Consider the following 24,998-nt stretch of genomic DNA (forward strand, 5'->3'; position numbering starts at 1 on the left):
AATTTACAAATGAGAAGTGAGCAAAGTGGGAGAAAATCACATATAACATACATATGAGAAAGCATAGCAAAAGAAACCTGATCTAGGGTACCCATCTCAGGCACAATCAGGTGGTGATTAGGCAAAGGGGAGAAGGTGTCCAGGCAGAGAAAGTCCATGTGAAGAGTGCCAACGCAGAAGGAAACAGCTTGTGAGAGCAGCTCTAACAAAATAGCACAGGAAAGTTTTGAGGAAGAGGCAGAGATCAGACTATGCAGGTTCACAGAGGCTTTTTTTTAAGATTTTTATTTATTTGACAGAAAGAGATCACAAGCAGGCAGAGAGATGGGCAGAGAGAGAGGGGAAGCAGGCTCCCCACTGAGCAGAGAGCCCAAGACCCTGAGATGACGCCCTGAGCCGAAGGCAGAGGCTTAACCTATTGAGCGACCAAGGCATCCCACAGAGGCCATTTTTAAACTGGGATGATGATATGACCAGAGAATAATGGAACCAGGGACACTTTCTTTAGACAGCAGTGATCTGAAGCAGAATGAAAGCAGGTAATTTCATGTCAGTCTCCTTCAACAAGGGGAGACTGGGGCACATTCAGTAAGTAAAAAGCTCATTGGGCCAAGGAGTGATTCTAACATCTACCAAATCCCAGGAGCTGTCTATATATGTTGTTCCACCTAGGTCTGAGGTGGAGGATACTTGGATGAATTACTTTCTACACATATAAAACCTACATATAATAAGTCCTTAATAAAGATAATGGTTTACAAATGACATCCCATATACAAAAAATTTTAATCCACTAAAAATACTATTTGTGTCAGTAAATTCAGTAACATTAAATGGTAAATTCAGCAACATTACATGGTATAAGATTAACATTAAAAATGTATTTTCAGGGAACCTGGATGGTCAGTTGGTTAAGCAACTTTGGCTCAGGTCATGATCCCAGTGTCTTGGGATCAAGTCCCACACTGACCCTCCCCCCTCATTATTTCTCTCTCTCATTTTCTCTCTCAAATTAAAAAATCTTTAAAAAAATCTATTTCTATACACTAGCAATGAATATGAAAATAATTTTAAAATCAACTCCATCTACAACTAAATTAAAAAGAATAAAACATCAGGAACAAATTTAACAAGAGAATTCCAAACCTCCTACTCTGAAAACTATAAAACATTGTGAGAAGAAATTAAAGATCTAAATAAATGGAAGGATATCCCATGTTCATGGATCAGGAAATTTAACACTATTAAACATGGCAATACTCCCCAAACTAATCTACAGATTCAACACAGTATCTATCAAAATCCCAGCTGCCTTTTCTGCAGAAATTGATAAGCTAATTCTGTTTTTCATATGGAAACACAAGGGACACAGAGAAGACAAAATAATCTTCAAAAAAAAAAAAAAAAAAAAAAAGAACAAAGCTGAAAGACACACACTTCCTGATTTCAAAACTTACTACAAAGCTACAATAATAATCAAGACAGTCTGGCACTGGCAAAGGAACAGACATAGAAACCAATGGAACAGAATTGAGAAGTCACATTTTAACTTTACACAGAATGGGAGGTAGTGGAGATAAGACAATTCAACTGGAAAATATCTCTTTCAACAAATGGTCTAGGAACATGTTATTGTTCCTGTGAAGATATTCAACATGTAAAAAATGAAGCTGGCTCTCCACCTTATACCATATACAAAAACTAACTTAAAATGATGATAGACCTAATATATGACCAACCTAACCATATGGGCTAAAAAAACCATAAAACTCAGAAAAAATATAAAACTAAATCTTCGTGGCCTTAAGAACAAGAACAAAGTGACAGTACTGACACTAACTTACTATGATACCACAATAATCCAGACAGGGTGGTAATGGAGAGAAAAATGGACAAATCAGATCAAAGAAACAAAATAAAAGAGACCAGAAACAGACCTACATAAATGTAATCCAATAATCTTTGATTAAGGAGCAAAGGTAATACAACAGAGTAAAGACAGTCTTTCCAAAAATAGTGCCTGAACAATCCAATGCAAAAAAAAAAAAAAAAAAAAAAAAAAAACCCAACCTAGACAGACTTTATATCCCTAACAACAATTAACTCAAAATAACCAGATTTAAACGTAAAACAAAACTCTAAAATTCCTAGAATACAGAAGAACATCTAGATGTTCTAGATGTTCCAGATGACAGATTCAACAATGATTTTTTTAGAAGTAATACCAAAGCCATGACCTATGATGGAACAAACCGATAAGCTGAATTTCATTAAAATTAAAAACTTCTGCTCTGTGAAGGACAATATTAACAAAATAAGACAAACACCAGTAAAATGTATTTGCAAAAGATATTTCTGGTAAAAGACTATTATCCAAAATATACAAAGAACTCTTAAAGTTCCACAATAAGAAAACAACCCAGTTAAAAAATGGGCCAAAGACCTTAACAGATACCTCACCAAAGATACACAGATGGCAGTAAGCACATGAAAAGATGCTCTACATCATTATGTCATCAGGGAAATGCAAATTAAAACAATAAGATACCTCTACACACCTACTAGATCAGCCAAAATCTGAACACTGACACCACCACCAAATGCTAATAAGAATGTGGAGCTGAAAGAACATGCATTCCCTGCCAGTGGGGATGCACAATGCAGCCATTTTGAAGGTCAGTTTGGCAGTTTCTTAAAAAACTAAACCTACTCTTACCATGTGATCTAGCAATTATACTCCTGGGTATTTACCTAAAGCAGTTGAATATTTGTGTCAGCACAAAAACCTGCACACAGCTGTATAATCATAACTGCTAGAACTAAGAAGCAGCAAGATGTCCTTTGGTAGGTTAATGGGTAAGTAAACCATCATCCAGACAACATAATATTATTCAGTAATAAAGAAATAAGCTATCAAGCAATGAAGAGACATGGAATCTTCAATGCACATTACTAAGTGAAAGTCAATCTGAAAAGGTCACATATTATACAATTCCAATTACATGACATTTTGGAAAAGGAGAAACTACTGAGATGGTAAGACAATTAGTGGCTGACAAGGGTTCAGGGAGAGGTAGGGATGAACAGCTGGAACAAAAAAGATTGGTGGATACACGTTATTACTCATTAGTCAAAATTCACAGAACACCAAGAGTGAACTCTAATGTAAACCATGGACTTTGAGAGATAATGATGTGTTACTTGTAGGTTCACCAATAATAACAAAAGCACAACTCTGAAGGGGATATTGATAATGGGAGACTATGCATGTGCGGGGAAAGGGAGGATACAGGAAATTTCTGTACCTTCTGCTCAATAGTCCTATGAATCTAAAATTGCTCTAAAAAAGTCAGTTTTAGAGGCACCTGGGTGGCTCAGTGGGTTAAAGCCTCTGCCTTCGGCTCAGGTCATGATCCCAGAGTCCTGGGATCGAGCCCCACATCGCGCTCTCTGCTCAGCAGGGATCCTGCTTCCTCCTCTCTCTCTGCCTGCCTCTGCCTACTTGTCATTTCTGTCTGTCAAATAAATAAAATCGTAAAAAAATAAAAAAATAAAAAAAAATTAAAAAGTCAGTTTTAAAAAAATCTTTCTGACCTTGGGTCATGCAAAACAATCTTATAAATATATCAGAAGCACAAAAAAACAAAAGAAAAAAATTTAAAATTTCTATGTTTCATAGGCCATTATCAGTAAAGTAAAAAGACAACTCAGATAATGGCAGAAAATATTTGAAAATCATTTATCTGACAAGGGATTTATTTTATATATTTATAATATATACGTGACTCTTACAACCCAAAAATTTTAAAAAGACAACTCAATTTAAAAACCAACAAGGGAGGGGTGCCTGGGTAGCTAAGTCAGTTCAGCCTCTGTCCTTGACTCAGGTCATGATCTCAGGGTCCTGGGATCAAGCCCTATGTCCGGCTTCTTGCTCAGTGGGAGTCTGCTTCTCCTTCTGCCCTTCTCCCCCACCCCTTTTGTGCTCTTTCATGCACTCTCTCTCTCACATAAATATTTTTTAAAAAAATTAAAATAATAAACAATAAATAAAAATGGACAAGGGACCTCAACAGTCATTTCTCTAAAGATACAAAAATGGTCAGTAACCACATAAAATGATGCTCAACAGCATTTACCATTAGGGTAAGGCAAATCTAAGTCACAATGAGATACCACTTTGTATGAAACAGGATGGTTTATAAACAAGAAGAAAAACCAGGTAAGTGTTGGTGAGAGTGCAAACAAAATGGGATACTTGTACATCACAATGTTAATTGAAAATACTGCAGGTACTGTGGAAAACAGTCTGACAGTTCTCAAAATGTTAAATATATAGTTACCATATTGACCCAGAAATCCATTCCCACAGATACACTCTAGAAAAATGGGAACACAAATCCACAAGTAAGGAAAAACTTGTACAAAGATGTTCACAGCAGCATTATTCTATACTGAAAATTGGTTTTAAAAAATGGAAAAAACTGATGTACCCGGGTGGCTAAGTTGGTTAAGCATCTACCTTCGGCTTGGGTCATGATCCTGGGGCCCTGCCATCAAGCCCCTGCATCAGGCTCCCAGCTCAGCAGGGAATCTGTTTCTCCCGCCCTTCCCCCATGCTCATGCTCTCTCTCTCTCATGATCTCTATCAAATGAAAAAAATGAAATCTTAAATAAATAAATAAATAAATGGAAAGAACTCAAATGACCATCAACTGATCAGATGAACTGAGAAATAAAACATGGTATTATCCACCAGTGGAATATTACTTGGCAAAAAAAAGGGGAGGGAATGGAATGTCAATACATGCTACATGAATAAACCTCAAGAACATACCACATAAAAGTGACCAAAACAACAACAACAACAAAAAGACAACCCACAAAAACAAACAAACAAAAAAAAACACATACTGCATGATTCCAAAACATTCAGGGGTACCTGGGTGGCTCAGTGAGTTAAATAAAGCCTCTGCCTTTGGCTTAGGTCATGATCCCAGAGTTCTGCGATCGAGCCCCACATCGGGCTCTCTGCTCAGCAGAGAGCCTGCTTCCATCTCTCTCTCTGCCTGCCTCTCTGCCTACTTGTGATCTCTGTCAAATAAATAAATAAAATCTTTTTAAAAATTTTCAGAATACAAAAATCTATACAGATAGAAAATGGGTTAGTAGTTGCCATTGAAATGCGGTGGAGGTAGGAATGTTAAAAGGTATGGGGTTTCTTTTGGGATGATAAATATTCCTTAAAATCAATGGTGGTAATGGTTGTACAGCTCTTGAGTAAACTTTAAGCAAAAAATTTAATTCTACATTTTAAATGTGTGACTTGTGGGGCACCCAGGTGGCTCAGTCAGTTAAGTATCGGACTCTTGATCTTGGCTCAGGTCATGATCTTAGGGTTGTGAGACTGAGCCTGCATCAGGCTCCATGCTAAGCATGGAGGCTTCCTGAAATCTTCTCTCCCTACCCTCTCTCTTTCTTAAAAAATAAATAAATAAATAAATAAATATATGGCTTGTATGGTTTGTGAATTATATTGCACACTGCCTTTAAAAATATCATAGTATTTCTTAATTCAACGTTTAAACTATGTCAACATGTATCTGTTGTTTATCAATGTCAAACATAAATTTTTGAACATGAATCCTCAATTAAGAATACAGCCGTTTTAATGAAAAGATATAACGCATCAAGCAGACATTTTAGATGACTTAAAATGTTAAGTAAAATCAAAGTCTTCCATATAGGATGATTCCCCACTTCCTCCTTCTTTGAGAAGGAAACCTGATGTATAATGAGGAATATTTACTACCCTAAGTGGATTAAAAAATAGAAAACCAAATATTAAAAATTTAAAAGATATAGCAAGTGAAGTTTACCCCAATTAGATGACATTCTCATTACTTTCATGGAGTTCAATGCTACACATTTAGGTGTGGATATATGTTTTGGTGATTAGGTCAGAGCCTCTTTTGTATTCTATTCCAGTATGTTGGTTGCTTACCCATCCTACTATAGGGCTAGGCTAGTCAACCAACATTGATGTGAAGAGAGAGAAAAGGTGTCATTCCCTCTTTCATGAAACTTAAAAATCCAACTTGAGCTAAGGTGTGGGGCCACAATGTTAATATCACTGTCTGATCTATCACAAGAACTGTCTAGGGTGGGCAGCTGTATAATCTTTATATATAAAGCTCATGCTACCAGCCTACTGTCAGTAGAACAATGATTTTGCACTAATGGTAACACATTTGCACACTTTTCCCCAGTCCAAATAATGACCAAAATCTGCTAAAGACAACCGACCAGGGTAGGAAGTACAGTTCTACCCATGACAAAAGCAAAGTTGCTTTAACCAAGAAAAAGATTAAATCCACATAGTCTTAATGCTGTCTGATATGAACAAAAGAATCCTGCCATCAAAATTAAAATGTATAGAATGGCCTTCAAGAATTCACATTAGATATTAATAAACCAAAACTCTCCACATAATTATAATTTGAGTATTCACTTAAAACTAATACATGGGGAAAACAAGTACTTTAGTGGGCAACTCTTTTACCATCTTCCCAACAACATCATTTTGCAAACAATATAATCTTAAACTCCATGCTTCAGAGTACATCCCAGACTACCTTGTAAGTAGTGGCATCCATTAAGAATTTATTGGGGTGCCTGGGTGGCTCAGCCGTTAAGCGTCTGCCTTCAGCTCAGGTCACGATCCCAGCATCCTGGGATCAAGCCCCACACATGGGGCTCCCTGCTCAGCAGGAAGCCCGCTTCTCCCTCTCACACTCCCCTTGCTTGGGCTCCCTCTCTCTCTCTCTGTCAAATAAATAAATAAAATTAAAAAAAAAAAAAAGAAGTTCTTGAACTGATAACCCAGCTAGTTCATGGAATTTAGAACTCAATGGATATATTTCTTTATAAATACATAATTTTAAAGGAAATTTTCTAGTGAGAAATACAGCATTTAAAATAATTAAGTAAGGTCTGTCCAACAGACACCTACATAAATGATGTAACTTACTGAGCTAAAGAGGCACCAAAGGGCACTGCTCTTGGCATGTAAGATTCAACTTTCAAGTTGCCTATGGCCTGAAATTACTAAGCAATTAAGATAAATTAAGTTTAAAAATGCAGACGTTGGGGCGCCTGGGTGGCTCAGTGGGTTAAGCCTCAGCCTTCGGCTCAGGCCATGATCTCAGGGCCCTGAGATCGAACCCCGTATTGGGCTCTCTGCTTGGCGGGGAGCCTGCTTCCCCCTCTTTCTCTCTGCCTGCCTCTCTGCCTACTTGTGATTTCTGTCAAATAAATAAAATATTTTTTTAAAAATGCAGAAGTTAAGGTTCCTCTTGGCAGACTTTTTTCTAATGCTCATTCCATTACTCCTTTGCTCCTGCATAGCTTTAAACTATAAAAAGGAGTGAGTGAGCTTTGGTGAGTGCTGTGAAGTGTGTAAACCTGGTGATTCACACACTTGTACCCCTGGGGATAAAAATATATGTATATAAAAAATAAAAAATTAATTTAAAAAACAAAAAAGGAGTGAGTGAAAAATCTGTGGGGTTAGAAAGAGAAAATAAAACTGCACAGCCTTGCTCTGACAGTAGCAAACAACTTAGTGGCCCAGACCTTCCCTTGTTTGCTCTCTAATCACGTGTAGGCTGACATCAGAAAAGCAGTTGCTTTCTGAGAAAGTTAACTTTCTCCTATAGCCAAAAGCTCTACTGGCTATCATGGTTCTAAGTAACTATAGTTATGTATAATGGGGTAATAACAGGATGTCACAGGCAAGAAGACAGACATAAGAACTACCAAGTTTATAAGTTCAACTACTAATATTTTTCAAAATATTATAGTATAGGTTAACATGTAATTCAGGAGACTCAATTATCACCCAGGACTGAGGGACAATTCTCAACATAACCTTCCCTTCCAACAGCCTGAAGTCAGAAATTCTTCTTGCTGATTCTCCTAGATACGTTCCTTGTAAAACAGAAATACCCCTGGAAGGATAATACATAAACTACTTCATACGCTGATTAATGACTTTAGAGACTGACCTTTTTTTTTTAAGAGTTTATTTCTTTATTTATTTGGCAGACAAAGATCACAAGTAGGCTAAGTGGCAAGGCAAAGAGTGAGAGGGAAGCAGGCTCCTTGCTGAGCAGAGAGCCCGATTCAGGGACCCTGAGATCATGACCTAAGCCGAAGGCAGAGGCTTTAACCCACTGAGCCACCCAGGTGTGCCAGAATTTCTTTTAAAGTGAAAATATCAGGTATAAACAGAGAATAGTTTGAGGAAAAAACAAAACAAACAAACAAACAAACAAAAAAAGGACCAAAGAAGAAACTTGACAATGGCTTATACATTTTTTCAGACACACACACACACTTAAAAATTTCATCATATACTGATTTCTACCACTTTTACTCCTCTACTTTTGAGCAAACCTGGACAAAGCTGATGAAACCAGCATTTAATGGCTAAGAATCTCGGATCATGATGGTAGGCATGCCATTTATCCTCCACCTTATTATTTTCCTCACTACCTCAGTTGCAGGTTGGGCTATCTAAACATTCCTATCCTTGGCCTCACTAGCACTACGATGTTATATTTTCTTGCTTCAATTCTTATTTCTTCCCCTTGGGTAATAAACAGGTTCATCTCTCCAAAGCATCAAGTACAACTGTCTTAAACCTTCAACTGTCTCAAACCTTCAACTGTCTCAAACTGTCACTCAATTTCTCACAGTTCACGGTCCAAGAAATACCTACACTTTCTTTTTTTTTTTTTTTAATTTATTTGAAAGACAGAGATCACAAGTAGGTAGAGAGGCAGTCAGAGAGTGGAGGGGGGAAGCAGGCTCCCCGATGAGCAGGGAGCCCAATGTGGGACTCGATCCCAGGACCCTCAGACCATGACCTAAGCTGAAGGCAGAGGCTTTAACCCACTGAGCCACCCAGACACCCAATACCTACACTTTCTACCTCAATTACCAATCACTAGTCAATCACCGAAATGGCTTTTGGGCAATACCCCACCCACCTGGTACTCAAATAAACAGATCTCCACATGACTATCTGTGCCCTGACACCCAATCTACATCTTCCTTATCAGTAACAGAGCATGTCTACAACCTTTTTGAAACACTGATCTAACTTTGCTTCCCAGACTCCCTTGCCTAGCTATTCCCTCTGTTTGTCTGAACTGTCCTGCTCAATCTCTTTTGCTTCTTCCTGTTTTTTACTATTGCTGTGGTACCCAAAATTTCTACCATCGATCTACTCTGCTTCTCTTTCAATCATTCTCATTCCCTTTAATGGTCCCATAAAAGGAGTATCTCTCAAGACTTTATCATTAATCTCCCTCTATAACATTCTACGACAGTAGGCAGTCAACCTGTATGGCAAGATTTCTACCCTTGGCATGACTGGTATTTCTAAAGCCTTGAGACTTAATTTACATACTACATAATTTACTCATTAATGGTACAATTCAGTGGTTTTTAGTATATTCAGAGTTACGCAACCATCACCATGATATAATTTTAGAACATTCTCATCATCTAGAAAGAAGCCCCATCCTCTTAAGCCATCACTTCCTGTTTCCTTCCAACCGTCCCAGCTCTAGATAACCACTAATCTTCGTTTCCATAGGTCTGCCTACTCTGGAATTGCACATGTGGTTTTTTGTGAATGATTTCCTTCATTTAAGATGTATGTTGTTTCCAAGCTGTATCCATGCTGCTGCATTTATCAGTTATCGGCATTCCTTTTTTGTTGTTAAATAATAGTCTATAATGTGGGTAAACCACATATATCCATTCATCAGTTGATGGCTACTTGGGTCATTTCTACTTTTTGCCTATGATAAATAATACTGCTAAGTACATTCACATAAATGTTTTTGTAGGGATCACTACTGATTACATTTTGAGCACAATAACTGCTTCCTGTGGGAGCCATCCTGTGCACTGCAGATGTCTAGCAGTAACCCTGGCCTCTACCCACCAGCTGCCAGTAACACTCCCCTAGAAGTGATAACCAAATACATCTCCAGGCATTGCCGAATGTCCCAACTGTGCAAAATCACCCCAACTAAGAGCCACTGCTATAGAGTTATGATTTCTTCAGTGAAACTCTATGTATGTACATTAATCTTGACCTAAGATCATTGCAAAATAAATTACTGTATACTCTGAAATATGAATAAATATCTAAATATTCAATTAGTGTATTCTTTTCATTAATACCTCTCTGAATATCCTAGCTCCACTGCTGAGTTAGCCTCAACTGGCTTTCAAGATAACATTTTTATAGTCAAAATTTACGTACTTCTCTGTAAGAAATTTCCAAAAGCTTCAGCAGCCGACTATACAAAATTTCCTTCCAGGCAATCTAATACATATTTTGGTCTACAATCATTTCCTTTTTCAACAAATATCTATGTAAATACAAATTTAGAGGTTAAGCATGCATATTTAACCTTACAGATTGATATGAATAATTTCTCCTATCAATCCTTTTGGCATTCCAAGTTAAAAATTCATGTTAGGACAAGTTACATATTAATAGATATAGTCATCATTCACCACCATGACATATCTCAGGTACTTCCTACTCCCCCAGACTCTTCTATCTTTCTAATTAATGGTCAGTTATCTGTTGGGATACCTGGATATCCACACGCAAAAGAATAAGCCTGATCACTTTCTCATATCATACATAAAACTTAATTCAAAATGGATCAAAGTCTTCAATATGAAGGGTCTGTATGTAATTCAATATGAAGAGTCTGTATGTAAGAAGCCAGTCGTAGAAGAAGACACAGGCATAAATCTTCATGACCTTGGACTGGGCTATGAGATATGACAATAAAATAAAAAATAAACTGGACATGATCAAAATTCAAAACTTGTGTTTCAAAGGATATCGTAAAAAATAAAATACGGCTCTGAGAAATGGAGGACATATTTGAACATCATGTATCTGTATCCAGAATATATAAAGAACTATTACAATTCAAATTTAAACATACAAATAAGCCAATTAAAAAACAGACAAGGACTTCAATAGGCATTTTTTCCAAAGTAGATACACAAATGGCCCACAATCACATAAAAAGATGTTTAATACATTAACCATCAGGGTAAGGCAAATCAAAATCACAATGAAATACCACTTCATATGAAATAGGATAGCTATAAACAGACAAATAACAAGTGTTGACCAGGATGTGGAGAAATTGGAAACCTCATATAATGTCGGTGGGAATGTGAAATTGTACAGCCACTTTAGCAAACAGCTTGGCAACTCCTCAAAAGATTAAACGGAGGGGAGCCTTGGTGGCTCAGTGGGTTAAGCCTCTGCCTTCAGCTCAGGTCATGATTTTAGGGTCCTGGGATCGAGCCACGCATCGGGCTTTCTGCTCAACGGGGAGCCTGCTTCCCCCCTCTCTTTCTGCCTGCCTCTCTGCCTACTTGTGATCTGTTTGTCAAATAAATAAATAAAATCTTAAAAAAAAAAAAAAGATTAAACACAGAGTTTCCATATGATCCAGCAATTCTATCCCCCAGGTATCCCAGAGAAATGAAAATATAAGTCCAAACATGAATGTTCATAGCAGCAGCATTATTCATAATAACCAAAAAGTTGAAACAACCCAACTATGAATCAACTGATCCGTGATTACATAGAAATGTGGTATATTCTTACAATAGAAAATTATGCTTATGTAGAAACAGAAAGAAATAGAAAGAAAAATAAAGGGACAAAATGTTCTCAACTGGTGAATCTTGGTATTAGGACACATGCCAATTCTTTGAATTACTCTTACAGTATCTCTGTATGTTTAGAATTACATCAAAATAAAAGGACGCCAAGGAGAAAAGCACATTACAAAAAATTATGAATAGAGACTGATATTGGCAATTTAACATAGCCTCATTTAACATGATACCATTCTAAATGATAGAATATATTTGATACATAATACACACTTTACAAGGTCTACTAGCTATTCTTCTACCTTAAAAGATAAATCATTTTTTAAAAAGCCAACCATTTTATATTAACTAAGTTAAATTTCATCTGTAGATCCTCTTCAAGGTACAAAGCTAAATAATTATCCAGTTCCCTTCCCAATGATTAAATCGATTACCAAGGAATAGCCAAGATTAGAAATTATATTAGAATTGGGTTCCTTGAAACTGATCCCTAATTAGCACTAAAAGTATAGCTTAGTTTAACTCCATTGCCATGCTCTTTTTCCTACATTTAAAGCTAATCCACTTACAGGAAGGGATACTGGACTAGAGTTCAAGTGGCCAACAAATGGCTACTATGCAAACATCTCTGATCAGATATGAATTTATCTGTATGCCGTGAAGTAGAATATCTGAAGGTCAAGATCAAGACCTACTTTTCTTTAAACAAGGAATTATTTCCTTTGGGAACACTGTAGTTGTGCTTATTATTTTCAGATGACAGGTTTTCCAAAGCTTTATCTAAATACTTTATGAAAATATTTTATGTGTGTATCTTTAGACAAACTTTGTTTCCAAACTCCCACAGCACTGTTTCCCTTTACAAAATAGTCACTCTTCAGCCAACTACTTTTTCCCCTAAAACAGAGATTTTAAAATTGGCTCCAATATATGCAGTGTAACTTTTGTTGATTTTCCCTACATATATAATTAATGTTTTGATAGCTCCATATGGCCTGCTACTTTTTAAATCTGTCTCAAAGTTTTTCAACATCTTTCTTTTTACTAACAAAAACTGGAGCAAAAATTATATTGCAACACTCATAGGGGTAATTTTTTAAAAAGTAAACCTAAGAAAATATGTGCCTTTTAACAACCAAAAAGAATGTACTGAAGATATAAAATTAATAATGAGTAGAAAAATGATTAGAGAACACGGATAAAAGCAGAAAGTGATTAACATCCCTGTAAGCTCTGCCCCACAGAGCAGTAGTTGACCATGTCTGCCTTGAGGAAAGAAAACTGGAGAACTCAAGGTCTGAGTCAGAGACTCAATACCCTATATATTTTAGTTAGTTTTCTACAGAACTGTATTAACTTGAAAATAGAAGATAATGTTGTACCTAACCCCACTTAGCCCCTTTAAAATCCCACAATATTACCAGCCAAAAACAGTAGGTAATTTCTAGTATATGAATGTAGCAACTGTTGGCTCTGTTGGAATAAAGATGAGTCTCATCTTAAATTTCTGGTATGGGTAAATATGTATTTCCTATATGCTTGTCATTTTGTCTTTTTCTCCTTAATAGATTCCATAACCCCCTATACTCAGGCCCCCAAGAAAAGACTTATTAAAGACATGTAGAAGTTAAATTAAATTTCTTATATATTAGGTCAAGAAAAAGGAACATAACACAGACAGCTGATGAGCGTCTTCATTTAAGTAAACTATTAAAGCTGAATAAATACTAGCTAACTCCTGAGTGTTTTAAGTGTATTGCTACATTCAATTCACTCAACAATTCCATATCCCCATTTAATATCTGGAAAAACCAAGTCTCAGTGATGTTAAATAATTCGCTTAAATTTGCTGAACCTAGATTTGTCTGATTCAATTATGATAAAGATGAAGAGACACCAGCTATTACTGCTTTCAATCTATCAATAGGCAGCAAATGTTCTAGAAAGCAAATCATAAACCTTAAACTCAGAAATACAAATTTTTCAACTTCAGTAACTGATTTTTTAAAAAGCACACACGTACATACAACATAACCCATTTAAACTTATTTTGTGTTATTCATAACTATCTAGAAATAAAAGTTTAATATTTTTACATTAAAAAAGGTCTTCACAGAATAAACATACCACTACCTTAATATTTACATCTGCATCCAAAAAGATCAAATTAGAGAATGCCACATTAGACTTAAGGAAAGTCAGCCAAAAAAATCCAATGTAATCACATGTTAGATGGAGGAAATGATTCAGTTTCTTGACAAAAATTTGCTTCCCACCTTCTTCCTTTTCCTTCCTAAGGAACACTGCTATTCCTTAGTTAGCAATAACACCCTTATCCACTAAATGCTTCCATTTATTTGACTCTCTTCTACAAAGTTATAAATGAAATTTTAAAACCTCTAAGTAGTCCACTGCACTGTGTACTGGAAAATGAAAAAAAAAATTAATTCCATTTCTAAAAAAGCTCATTTTTTTTCAACAACATGCTTTACAAATCTACAGAGATGAAGTCTTTTAGCCAAAATTAAGTCATCTATGAAAATTACCACAAATAAACTCTTCAGTTGTTAAAAGGATATAATTTGGAGGAAGAAAGTTCCAGCTCAAGACTTGATTGGCGAGTGCAAGGTAACGTTGAAATACCGAAGACATCTGAGCATTGAGGTTTTCCCGCCTGCTGAACTCCTGAAGAACTTCAACCGTTAACATGAAGATCTGACGAAGGTCTTCTTCCTATAATAAATAAATCACATGTATTTTTCAATCAAAAGCTTATTCAAAATGTATACCATTTAAGAACCATAAAGTGAGATAAACAAAAACCTTAAAATTTTCAAGGAAAAACATTACCTCTTTAAGAACATTTTCCATTTTCAGGCCTGCTCATAATTTATATCACAAGTATGCTTTCAAGTAACACCCGTTTGAATGCATCTACTATAATATAAATGCTACTCCATAAAGAAGCTCAGTCTTTGACAACTACTAGAGAGCTGGATGGGTCAGTTGTTTAGTGCAGAGCCCTCGGATTTAAGCCAATGCCTTCACATAACTTTACTTCAGAGCCAAACAATACATATGAGACAAAGAGCCCACACCATCTGCAATAACATTTTAAATACATGGCCCTCATTGGCATTCTGCCAGGCCTATTTTAAGGCCAGCAAAATCCTACCAATTGAATTAGTTACATCTAAATGCAATAAGAACAAAATAAGTAATCTAAGGATCTTTGGAGTGGTATTTCCTTTTTTTTTAAAGACTAGAATTAAACAAGAAATCTAAAATTGTCAACTATGTTTGCCAAATCTTTATCCTATCTTATCTTTATCCTTTATTAAATGCTATGAAATCATAACACAAATCTTCAAGTACAGGCTACCATTCAATTAGATAAAATAAATGTTCTCACTCCATTAGGAACAGATGGTAAAATGTTAACAATCTAATAAAACATAAAAATACCAGTACCTGAAAAACTCTTTTGCAGTTACCATGGAATTCCATACTGAGTCCAATGTTGCTAGTTTTACTTGAACTTGAGAATTCACTCAATAGTGCAGTTAGAATAGAACAAGCCAGAGTTTGCTGTAATTATTTGGTAAGAAACAAACCGTAAGGCATGATTTTTTTCCAATGCTTTGTTCCAATACACTATTTGTTCAGAGAACATTTTCTATCTTTAGATCTTCCATTATATCTCTAGATCTTCTATTATATCTTTCGATCTTACACCTACGAGTCAGAAAACTAGTTATGACAAAGTAAAAATTAGCTCTCCTTTGTAACTATCCTAGTAATTATAAATAGTACTTCCCCAATTTCAGCTATACAAATCCATCCACGACTTAACTCAGGATATACATCTATTCAATCATAGAGAGCAAATTACACCTCAAGATAACAAAAGTTAAATGTATTATTTCATTTACTTCACACAACAATCCATATCCCCGTTTTACATTTGAACAAGTGAGATTTGGAGAGGATAAGTAATTAAGGCCAGCTGAGATCTGAATTCAGGTCTGTCTATGTTCTCATGTTTATAAAGTGTATAAAGTAAGTAAGGCCAGCCAAGATCTGAATTCAGGTCTCTCTGAGTCTATGTTCTCATGTTTGTAAAGCGAAACAGATTTTACAGCATCCAAAACATTAACCAGATAATTCTCAGAAGTTTTTTAAATTGAAAATGAAGATGTTCCCTTTTTTGTTTTATTTTTGCAAAAATTTAGGCCATCACAAGAAGTGTAATATTTGGTTGGAGGAAACAATGGTGAACCAGGGTGCTGGAAAGGTTAGCTTCTGAGAACTTTTAGTCTCTCAGAAGTTTCTCAAAGTATTAATCCCCTAGAGTAGAACAACATGGTCAAATTCTAAAATCTCTTTTTGTGACTTGGACTTAAACAGAGTTCTTTGGTAAGAGTTTTATTCCTTTGTACGCTAAATAAGTTTCTAGTGATTTTATTTTTTTGATTTAATTTTTTCCAGTGTTCCAAAATTCATTGTTTATGCACAACACCCAGTGCTCCATGCAATATGTGCCCTCCATAATACCCACCACCAGGCTCACCCAACCCCGCACCCTCCCTCCCCTCCAAACCCTCAGTTTGTTTCTCAGAGTCCACAGTCTCTCTTGATTTGTCTCCCCCTCTGATTTCCCCCCACTCACTTCTCTCCATCTCCCAATGTCTTCCGTGTTATTCCTTATGCTCCACAAGTAAGTGAAACCATATGATAAGTGACTGTCTGCTTGACTTATTTCACTCAGCATAATCTCTTCTAGTTCAACAGGCTCCTAACATCAACTTACTGCTTTTACTCATAAACTATTCAGGGTCAAGGTAACAAGGATGGAGAGGATACAAATGATTTTGGCAAGTTTCCAGGGGTTAAGCAGAAATATGCACACTACCTCTGAACAACCGAAAGATTAAAGTCAAGATGATACTATTTATGCAAGCTTATACAACAGCTGAACACAGTCATACCCACCCACCAACTGCAACATCTTTGTTCAGAAATGCTTCTGATGTCAGTACCTTGACCTTACAGATGCTTATCTTGGCAAATTTGAGCAAATATACATAAAATTAAATTCCTAAAGAATGGCATGAGGTGATATTTGCTGAAGCTCAATCATGGTTACATGGATGACCAATATACTACATGTCTAATTTTGCAGATGTCTGAAACTTTCTTCTAAAAACTGTAAAAAAAGAATTAAATTCATATTTGTCTCTTAATCTCAATTAAAATAAGCATGACTGTATAACTACTATTTATGGATGGCACCACCAGCCCATCCATTCAAGCAGTTTCTTAGACTTTGCCACACCAGGAGGCCCTAACAATAAAGAATACATGCAAATTCCTTCAGGAATCTGGGGGTATAGACCAAGCTGCCTTCAACAATGGTAAAAGTACTCTTAATATGCCTGGTTTAAACACACATACACACACACACAAACACACACATACACACTCACTTTTTAATTTTACTTTAAAATACATTTAATATAAAAATGTCCCCAAATCATCAAGAGAATTGTGTAAGCTTAACTGCCCAAGGCACATGGAGAAAGAAACCTGGTCTGAAAAATGAAGCACTAAAAACCTCTCATAGAAAAAATAGTCTGTTACATAACTCAATTCATTTTATACATTAACAGACTCTTGGAAACTCACTAGTACAATCCCATCATTTTTTTTTTCCCAGTTAAGAAAATCGTATTTTAAAAAATAGGTTTCTTTTAAAATAGTTAAATAATTAAAATGCAAGGAACCAAAACCTCACAGATACATTTAAATAACACTGGGACCAACTATGAACATAGTTTTTAATATACCTAGGCTTTAGGAGAGAAAGGTATTAAGTTCAAATTAATAAAATTCAAAGCAAAAAGTTAGCACATAGAAATCTAAGACAACAAGATCCTCTGATTCTGTAAACATTTTATAGCATCCTATATTTTATGTCTTTTAACCTTGGTTTTTATCTCATCCTTTCTAAATAAGACTTCAGTGAATAGAACATTTTGAACCCAGAAGCTCTCATCAAACACAAATTTATCATTCTTAAATTATTATCTATAAAAGTATACACAAGTATTTATAAATTCTCAAACTATTACTGTCAATCTCTATTCACCACAAAATGGCTTATTTTAAAATGATTTCCACATTCAAATTCTCAGTAACACACCTCTAATTAATGAAACAACCTGTACTCACAATGAAGCTTTATTTTTATGTGAAATAAACATTTCTTAAGAATGCAGTACATGCATGTGTCTGAAGTCAAGATATGAAAAAATGAGTGAAGAAGAAAGGTAAAACAATGAAAGCTGAAGACTTTATGAAGCTAATGTTACTTGAAAAGAGGAAGGAATTTTTATCATTTTTTAAAGTAGGTGCCACGCTCAGCATGGAGCCCAACTAGGAGCCTGAACCCATGACCCTAAGGCCAAGACCTGAGCTGAGAGCAAGAGTCAGATGCTTCACCAAATGAGCCACCCAGGCACCCCAAAGAGAATTTTTTAAAAATAAAAGTCTCCTTTAACTACAAACATCACCAGATAAACAAGGAGCCACAGGGGGATAGGATGGCTTCATCCAGTGATTAGATTAGTATAAAATATCACTTGTACAAATATTAGCAGCATGAGGTTAACACAGTAATGTCTCAATAAAGATTATCTCTCCAAAAGAGCAAACTTTTATGTTACTGAAGTAAATTTCACCCTTAAAGGAAAGTGCATTCATTTTTTTTTTAAAAGGTGTTTTTTGTTTTTTTTTTTTTTTGAGAGAGACAAAGCATGAAAAGAGAGCACAAGTGGGGTGGGGAAGGGGAGCAGAGGGAGAGGCAGAAGCAGACTCCCTGCTGAGCAGGGAGCACAACACAGGGCACTGGGCTTAATCCTAGGATCATGACCTGAGCCAAAGGCATACACTTAGCCAGGCACCCCAGAAAATTACATTCTTAACAAATGATAATTAAAAACAAAACAGAGTCTTATTATATACTCAATTCTCTGAACATAATATTGTTTTTAACTTCTTCCTATAAAAATACTTAATCTTAGAAAAACTAGAAAGTACAGAAAAGCACAAAGAAAAACTGCTCACAATCCTACCATAGAGAGGTTACTACTTTGAACATCTGTTCAGTTTTCTAATTTTTTCATTCATAGGCATACATCATTTATATATCATTACTATCACCTGTATGTATTGTTTTGTATTCCTTTTTCCACTTTATACTTATGAAATAAAAAGACAAAAATTTTTAAAGTAAGTTCTTTTCAAATTACTAATAAAAGATGTAAGAAATACATAAAAATGTATTATGCAGCATGGTTACAAGTATTATCAGAAACCAAATATTCTGGTGTTAACCTACCTAAAATTACCAGTTTTCAAAGAACTAAAATTCAGTAAGATAGTCTCATCATTAAAAGATAACAGTTTAATTGCTCCTTAATTTGGAAACTCTGTAAGGATTTGAGATTAACATTACGTACATTCAATATTCCACACCACTAGGGTTCAAAGGTGCCTCAAGAACAATGAATAATTAAGCACTGATTGTAGCGCAGTAAGGCAAAGCACTTCTATACATTATCAAAACCATTATTTTTCCCTATTCACAGCTCACATATCACATAGTGTCCAGGACTCATTTCCTAACTTGATTGCTCATTTTCGATATTTGGTTATCAATTAAATCTCATTAAAATCAAGTTACCTTCAGAGCAGCTGCAGTGCACTGTTATGAAGATAACTAGGGAAGCAAGCCAAATGTGATAACCTATGGGAAAAAGAGGACAACTCCTTCTCAGGACAAACAAAGAGGAAAGCAGGAGAAAAGCATAAAATCTGCCTCTGAGAGATAACGAGTTTTTCCTTTTCTTACACATGTAGAAGATTCCTGTCTGCCTGTTTCAGACTTTCAGGTCTCAATGGTCATCCCAAGGGTATTATTACCTCTTAACCCCTCTCTAATGACCAGTACTTTCAAGTGTTGCCTCTTGGCCCTTTGTCATAGTCAGGGCTAGATAATTATTTCTGTACCAAAGTCAGGGACTCTGATATTTAAGAGGGTCAGAAACAAAAGCTGTTGTAAATAATTTAAAGTGGTGAATTTCAATGAAAACAGATCAAAGTGAACTGATTAGTATACTATAAGACTGTCAAACTAAAATTAGCAGTGATTAGACTAGTATAAAATATCACTTGTACAAATATTAGCAGCATGAGGTTAACACAGTAATGTCTCATTTATCCAAGATCATAGAGAATTTAGTATTTTATTTTTAATGCGACTTCCTTCACATAAATTTTTTCAAATCAATTATTTCTAAGGGAATTATTATAAGATGTTGTAATAAAGAGAATACTTGGAATCTACTAAAACATATGATGCTTTATATCCTTTGACCAAGTGACACCAGACTCAATGCTTTTTGATTTATGTTTGCCCCAGTTTTTCTCCACCATCCTTTGTTGGTGTCTTATCACTCATTGTTGCTGGCAATTTGACTAGCACTAACACGTAGTCTTAAATTGATCATTTTTGTTTTCAGTAAGTTAGAAACCAAATAATAAAATTTTTAAAAACTATGTCTAAAATAAACTCTAAATGAAAATACTCTATGGGACTCTTTAGGGAATCTAGTACAAGGATCTTCCTGTTTTGACAAAGAAATTAGAAAATCTGGGTTTTAACACTTCAAGATTTACCACTTCAAGTAACTTGAGGGCAAATCGCTTCATCTATTTTAGCCTCAGTTTTCTCATCTATAAAAGGGGTTAACACCCTCTGCCCTGTCTAATTCATATGACTGTCCAAAGGTTCCAATTAGATAATGCATGTAGAAGTATTATGTATACATAGTAACTTATGATTTGATAAGGTCAAACAACAACAGTATTTTTATCATTATCATAAAAAATACATATTTTGGCTTTTTTTGTTCCATTTCTTGATTATTAAGTACATTGCATCAAATTAAAACTACAAGATAATGGTCAAAAAAAGAAAGCTATAACTAAAGCATTAAAGCAATATAGCAGATGCTCAGTAAATCTTAGCTGAACTGATGAATCAACATTTGCTTCTATACCTAATACCATATTAACAAAAGGCAAGTAGAAAACGAATACATGATGTGTTCACCATTTTTTAGCAGTTAATAAATTTCAAAAAGAAGATGTAAATATGTACAACAGAAGAAATTCAATGAGGTCTTAACATTATAAATGAGTTTTAATGTTTTCTTTCACTGAACTACTAAAAATTCACAAGTTAAGTTCACTAACAACTTAAGTAACTGTTGTCTTCACATCACAATCCTACAGCAGCATTCTCATTTCCAGTGAAAGCCAATAATTTCATGGTGGTGTAAAAATACCCTTCAGAGACAGCTTGCCTTACTCTCCAGCTTACTGTCATAAGCACAAGATATTCAAATACTAACTCCAGCTGACAAAATAAAATACTCTTGTTCAGAGAGAGGATTGTCTCTTATAATAGCCTGGCTCTTACCCCAGGAGATTTATTACCAAGAATAAACTTTATGAAAGGTTGCCATAGATAAAGCAGACTTCCAGCTGCTCTTCTAAGCAAACATCAATGAGACTTGTGATAAGAGAGATTAGGCTGGCTATCAGATCCAGGGGCAGCACTGCTGTAGATAAGTGAATTTCTCACCCACTTCTCTCTAGCATGGCAAAGAGGAAGACAGGAGGCTTAAATGCTAAATTAAACAGCTTTAAAAGTGATTTAACATATGCTTACTACTTTCAAAGGAAATAAACATTAAATAGATTAAATATTTAGCTTAAATATTAATTTAAAATAAAAAAACTTAGCTAATTTCCTTAGGAACTCAAGTCTCCAGGCCTATCCCTTTCAAATTAGTAGAGTGAGTTTGATACAATTACAAACCAAGATGAAGTAACCATGACAACCTTTATAACCACAGAACGAAAACAGCCTGTCCACAAAGACAGGCAGGAAACAACATATTATTTAATAATTGTACCAACACAATTACTCTGAGAATACATCATGACACCTGGAAAATGGACTGTATTTAAAAAATATAATCTCCTTAGGAAATACTTTATTACTATCTGTAAAGAACGAACACTGTAAGAAACCTCCTAAAAGCATTTAAAGGAAAGTTATTATGTTGGATTTTTTTTTTTTAAGATTTTATTTATTTACTGGACAGAGAGAGATCACAAGTAGACAGAGAGGCAGGCAGAGAGAGAGAAGGAAGCAGGCTCCCTGCTGAGCAGAGAGCCCAATGCGGGACTCGATCCCAGGACCCTGAGATCATGACCTGAGCCGAAGGCAGCGGCTTAACCCACTGAGCCACCCAGGCGCCCTGGATTTTTTTTAAATATATAATTTTAAAAATATACAATTAGTTTCCACTCATGAGTAAAAGGACAAATATATTCTTCTAATTTCAACACTTAAAAAGTATTATTTCCATTAAAAGAGATAATCTATTAGAAGAGCGTATGTCCCAAAGTTCTATAAGCAAAGGTGTTAGATCACTAGGAAGATAAAACATACATTTGTTGAATGCTTACTAACTAATTTACTTAACATCATCTCTCCTCGCCTGGGGAGTCCCAGAAATGGACATTAATCACATTTATTTTACACACAGTATTAGTAAATCAAGGCCTAGAGATGGTAAATAATTTGTACAAGTTGGTAAGACAATAAATAGAAGAGCTGTGATTTAAGCCTAAATGTGAATCCAAAATCAGAATCGGTGTTCTATTCTACTATACTGCCCCAAAACTTATTTGAATATGTACTTTAGTAAAGGGGATGGACCACCACAAAATATAAAAGGGACATGGGAAAGCCAGACTACATTCAGTTTCTGACCAGTGAAGGTTGATGGGAACATTATTCTAGAAGAGGTATGATGGGAAAGTTAGTAAACTAAGTAATTTATGAGATCAACTCTTTTATCTATAGAAAACAATCAGTCAGTTAGCTCTTCTTTTCAAATAGCTCTTAAAATTACTCTCATGAAGAAAGTTTCAGTGTTCTGATTTTAACATTCTACTTTACCCTCCCTCCTACTAATAATTCTCTGAGATTAAGAAAATGTTAAGTAAATTCTTACAGCATTCCCACAAATTCTTAGTCTCAGAAGAAAATAAAGAGAAGAAAATATATTAAAATGTTGTTTGTACTGGTCTTAACCTCATTTTTATAGACCTGTCAAATCAGCTAGTTTTAAACTACCAGGCAAGGACAAATAGGGATGGCCACATGGTGGCATGGTGGGCATTTAACTTGTCGTGTAACTGTAGGAGTACTTTTCTAGTTTAATGTTCCAGTGTGGTCACTGAAGTAAATTCATCCAGCAATCCTGAAACTAAATTCTACCTCTCACTACTCACTCCCCACTACTTTAAGTTGTTAATCTTGTTAGTAGAAATTCAACTTAAAAAAAAAAACAAACAAACTTTGTTTTGGAATATTTCATGAGGATATTAAATTTACCCACTATTCTCAGAGTGCACACACTGTGAACAGAGCAAAATCTTCTCTAACTAAACAGTTACATCTGTTCCAAACATTCTTAGAACATCAATTATTTCAGTGGCTCAAAAAGATCCAAATGTCAGGTTGCATTGGGACTACTTTTTGTGGTGGGTCAAATTACCCAAGGGGGAAGAAAGAGAACGCAATTCCTGTGCCTTCAGTATCTGGAGCCAAGCAACTACTCGTAGCGGATGAGGACAGGATACAGAAATTCTACCTTAACACTGAAATCCTAGGCTAACATGATCACCAAATCAACAAGGGAAAAAGCATTAGTCATAAACATATAGATCCCAGAATTACTAGTTAATTTCCTGAAGGTTAAATCCTGGTCAATCACAATGAGCTGGACTCCTTTACTGCAGATTAGCAAATAAAACAATACATCCTCAAGTAGAATCTAAAAATATGAAGAGTAACTTGATTCAGAGCAGCAGGGTCTAGGAAAACATTTCTAAGCAGTAGCTTTAGTTCTAAACCTTTACCTACTACTTTATTTTTCCTTCCAAATTTTTATTTAAATTCTAGTTAGTTAACATATAGTGGAATAATATTGGTTTTGGGAGAATTCAGTGATTCATCACTTACATTAACACCCAGAGCTCATCGTAACAACTGCCCTCCTTAATACCCATCACCCATTTAGCCCATTCCCCACCCACCTCCCTCCATCAACCCTATTTATTCTCTATTGTTAAGAGTCTCTTATGGTGGGTGCCTGGGTGGCTCAGTTGGTTAAGCGACTGCCTTTGGCTCAGGTCATGATCTCAGAATCCTGGGATTGAATCCCGCATCAGGCTCCCTGCTCCATGGGGAGTCTGCTCCCTCTAACCTTCTCCCCTCTCATGCTCTCTCTCACTGTTTCGCTCTCAAATAAATAAATAAAATCTTAAAAAAAAAAAAAGAGTCTCTTATGTTTGCTTCCCTTTTCCCCCCTTCCCAAATATTCATGTTTTGTTTCCTAAATTCCACATATGAGTGAACTATGAGTGAAATCTTTCTCTTTTTTGCTTAGCATAATTACACTCTAGCTCCATCTATGTCACTGCAAACGACAAGATTTCATTCTTTTTGATGGCTAAGTAATATACCAGTGTGTGTGTGTGTGTGTACACACACACCATCTTAATCCATTCGTCAGTTGATGGACATTTGGACTCTTTCCATAATCTGGCTATTGTCGATAACGCTGTTATAAACATTGGAGCGCACATACCCCTTCCCTACCACTTATGGCTAGTTGCTTTCCCATCAGATATCAATGACCACCACCACTGGATTGCACACATGGCCATTAGTTAGGCAACAAATGTGAACAAAAATCCATGCAAATAACAAGATTACCATTACACAACTAATGTAGGCAACCCTGAGGCATCAGCATGACAGGCACAAAGCTCATCATCAAAAATGGAGACCATGTCTACCAACAGAGATTCTGAAAGTATAAAGATTAACACAGTTAAAAAGTAGCTTCCCAATCATTTTTATCTAAAAATTTTAAACAGAATCTTGAGGACTATGTTCAAGAGAGCTTTGCACTACATAAAATAAAAGCCAAAATGACTCATAAAATGTAATGATTCACACATGCACATTTCTGAAGCTGTCAGTTTTATGTAAGCAATTAGACTTTCCTATACTAAGATTAAGTGGGAAAAAAAACATAAAATTAGACCTTTGGATT

At 35.5% G+C, this 24,998-nt stretch overlaps 1 protein-coding gene across 1 annotated transcript in view; it reads right to left on the bottom strand.

Moving 5' to 3' along the window:
- XPO4 (exportin 4) overlaps positions 1-24,998 on the bottom strand; it is a 123,720-nt gene that overhangs the window by 58,304 nt on the left and 40,418 nt on the right. The window contains exons 5-6 of the mRNA XM_082701674.1: positions 15,205-15,321; positions 14,313-14,466 (exon numbers count right to left, since the gene is read on the bottom strand). Of these exons, the coding sequence (XP_082557800.1) occupies positions 14,313-14,466; positions 15,205-15,321 (271 nt within the window). The remainder of the gene's footprint in view (positions 1-14,312; positions 14,467-15,204; positions 15,322-24,998) is intronic.

This window comes from Mustela nivalis (assembly GCF_964662115.1).
Source record: "Mustela nivalis genome assembly, chromosome: 15".
NCBI lineage: Eukaryota > Metazoa > Chordata > Mammalia > Carnivora > Mustelidae > Mustela > Mustela nivalis.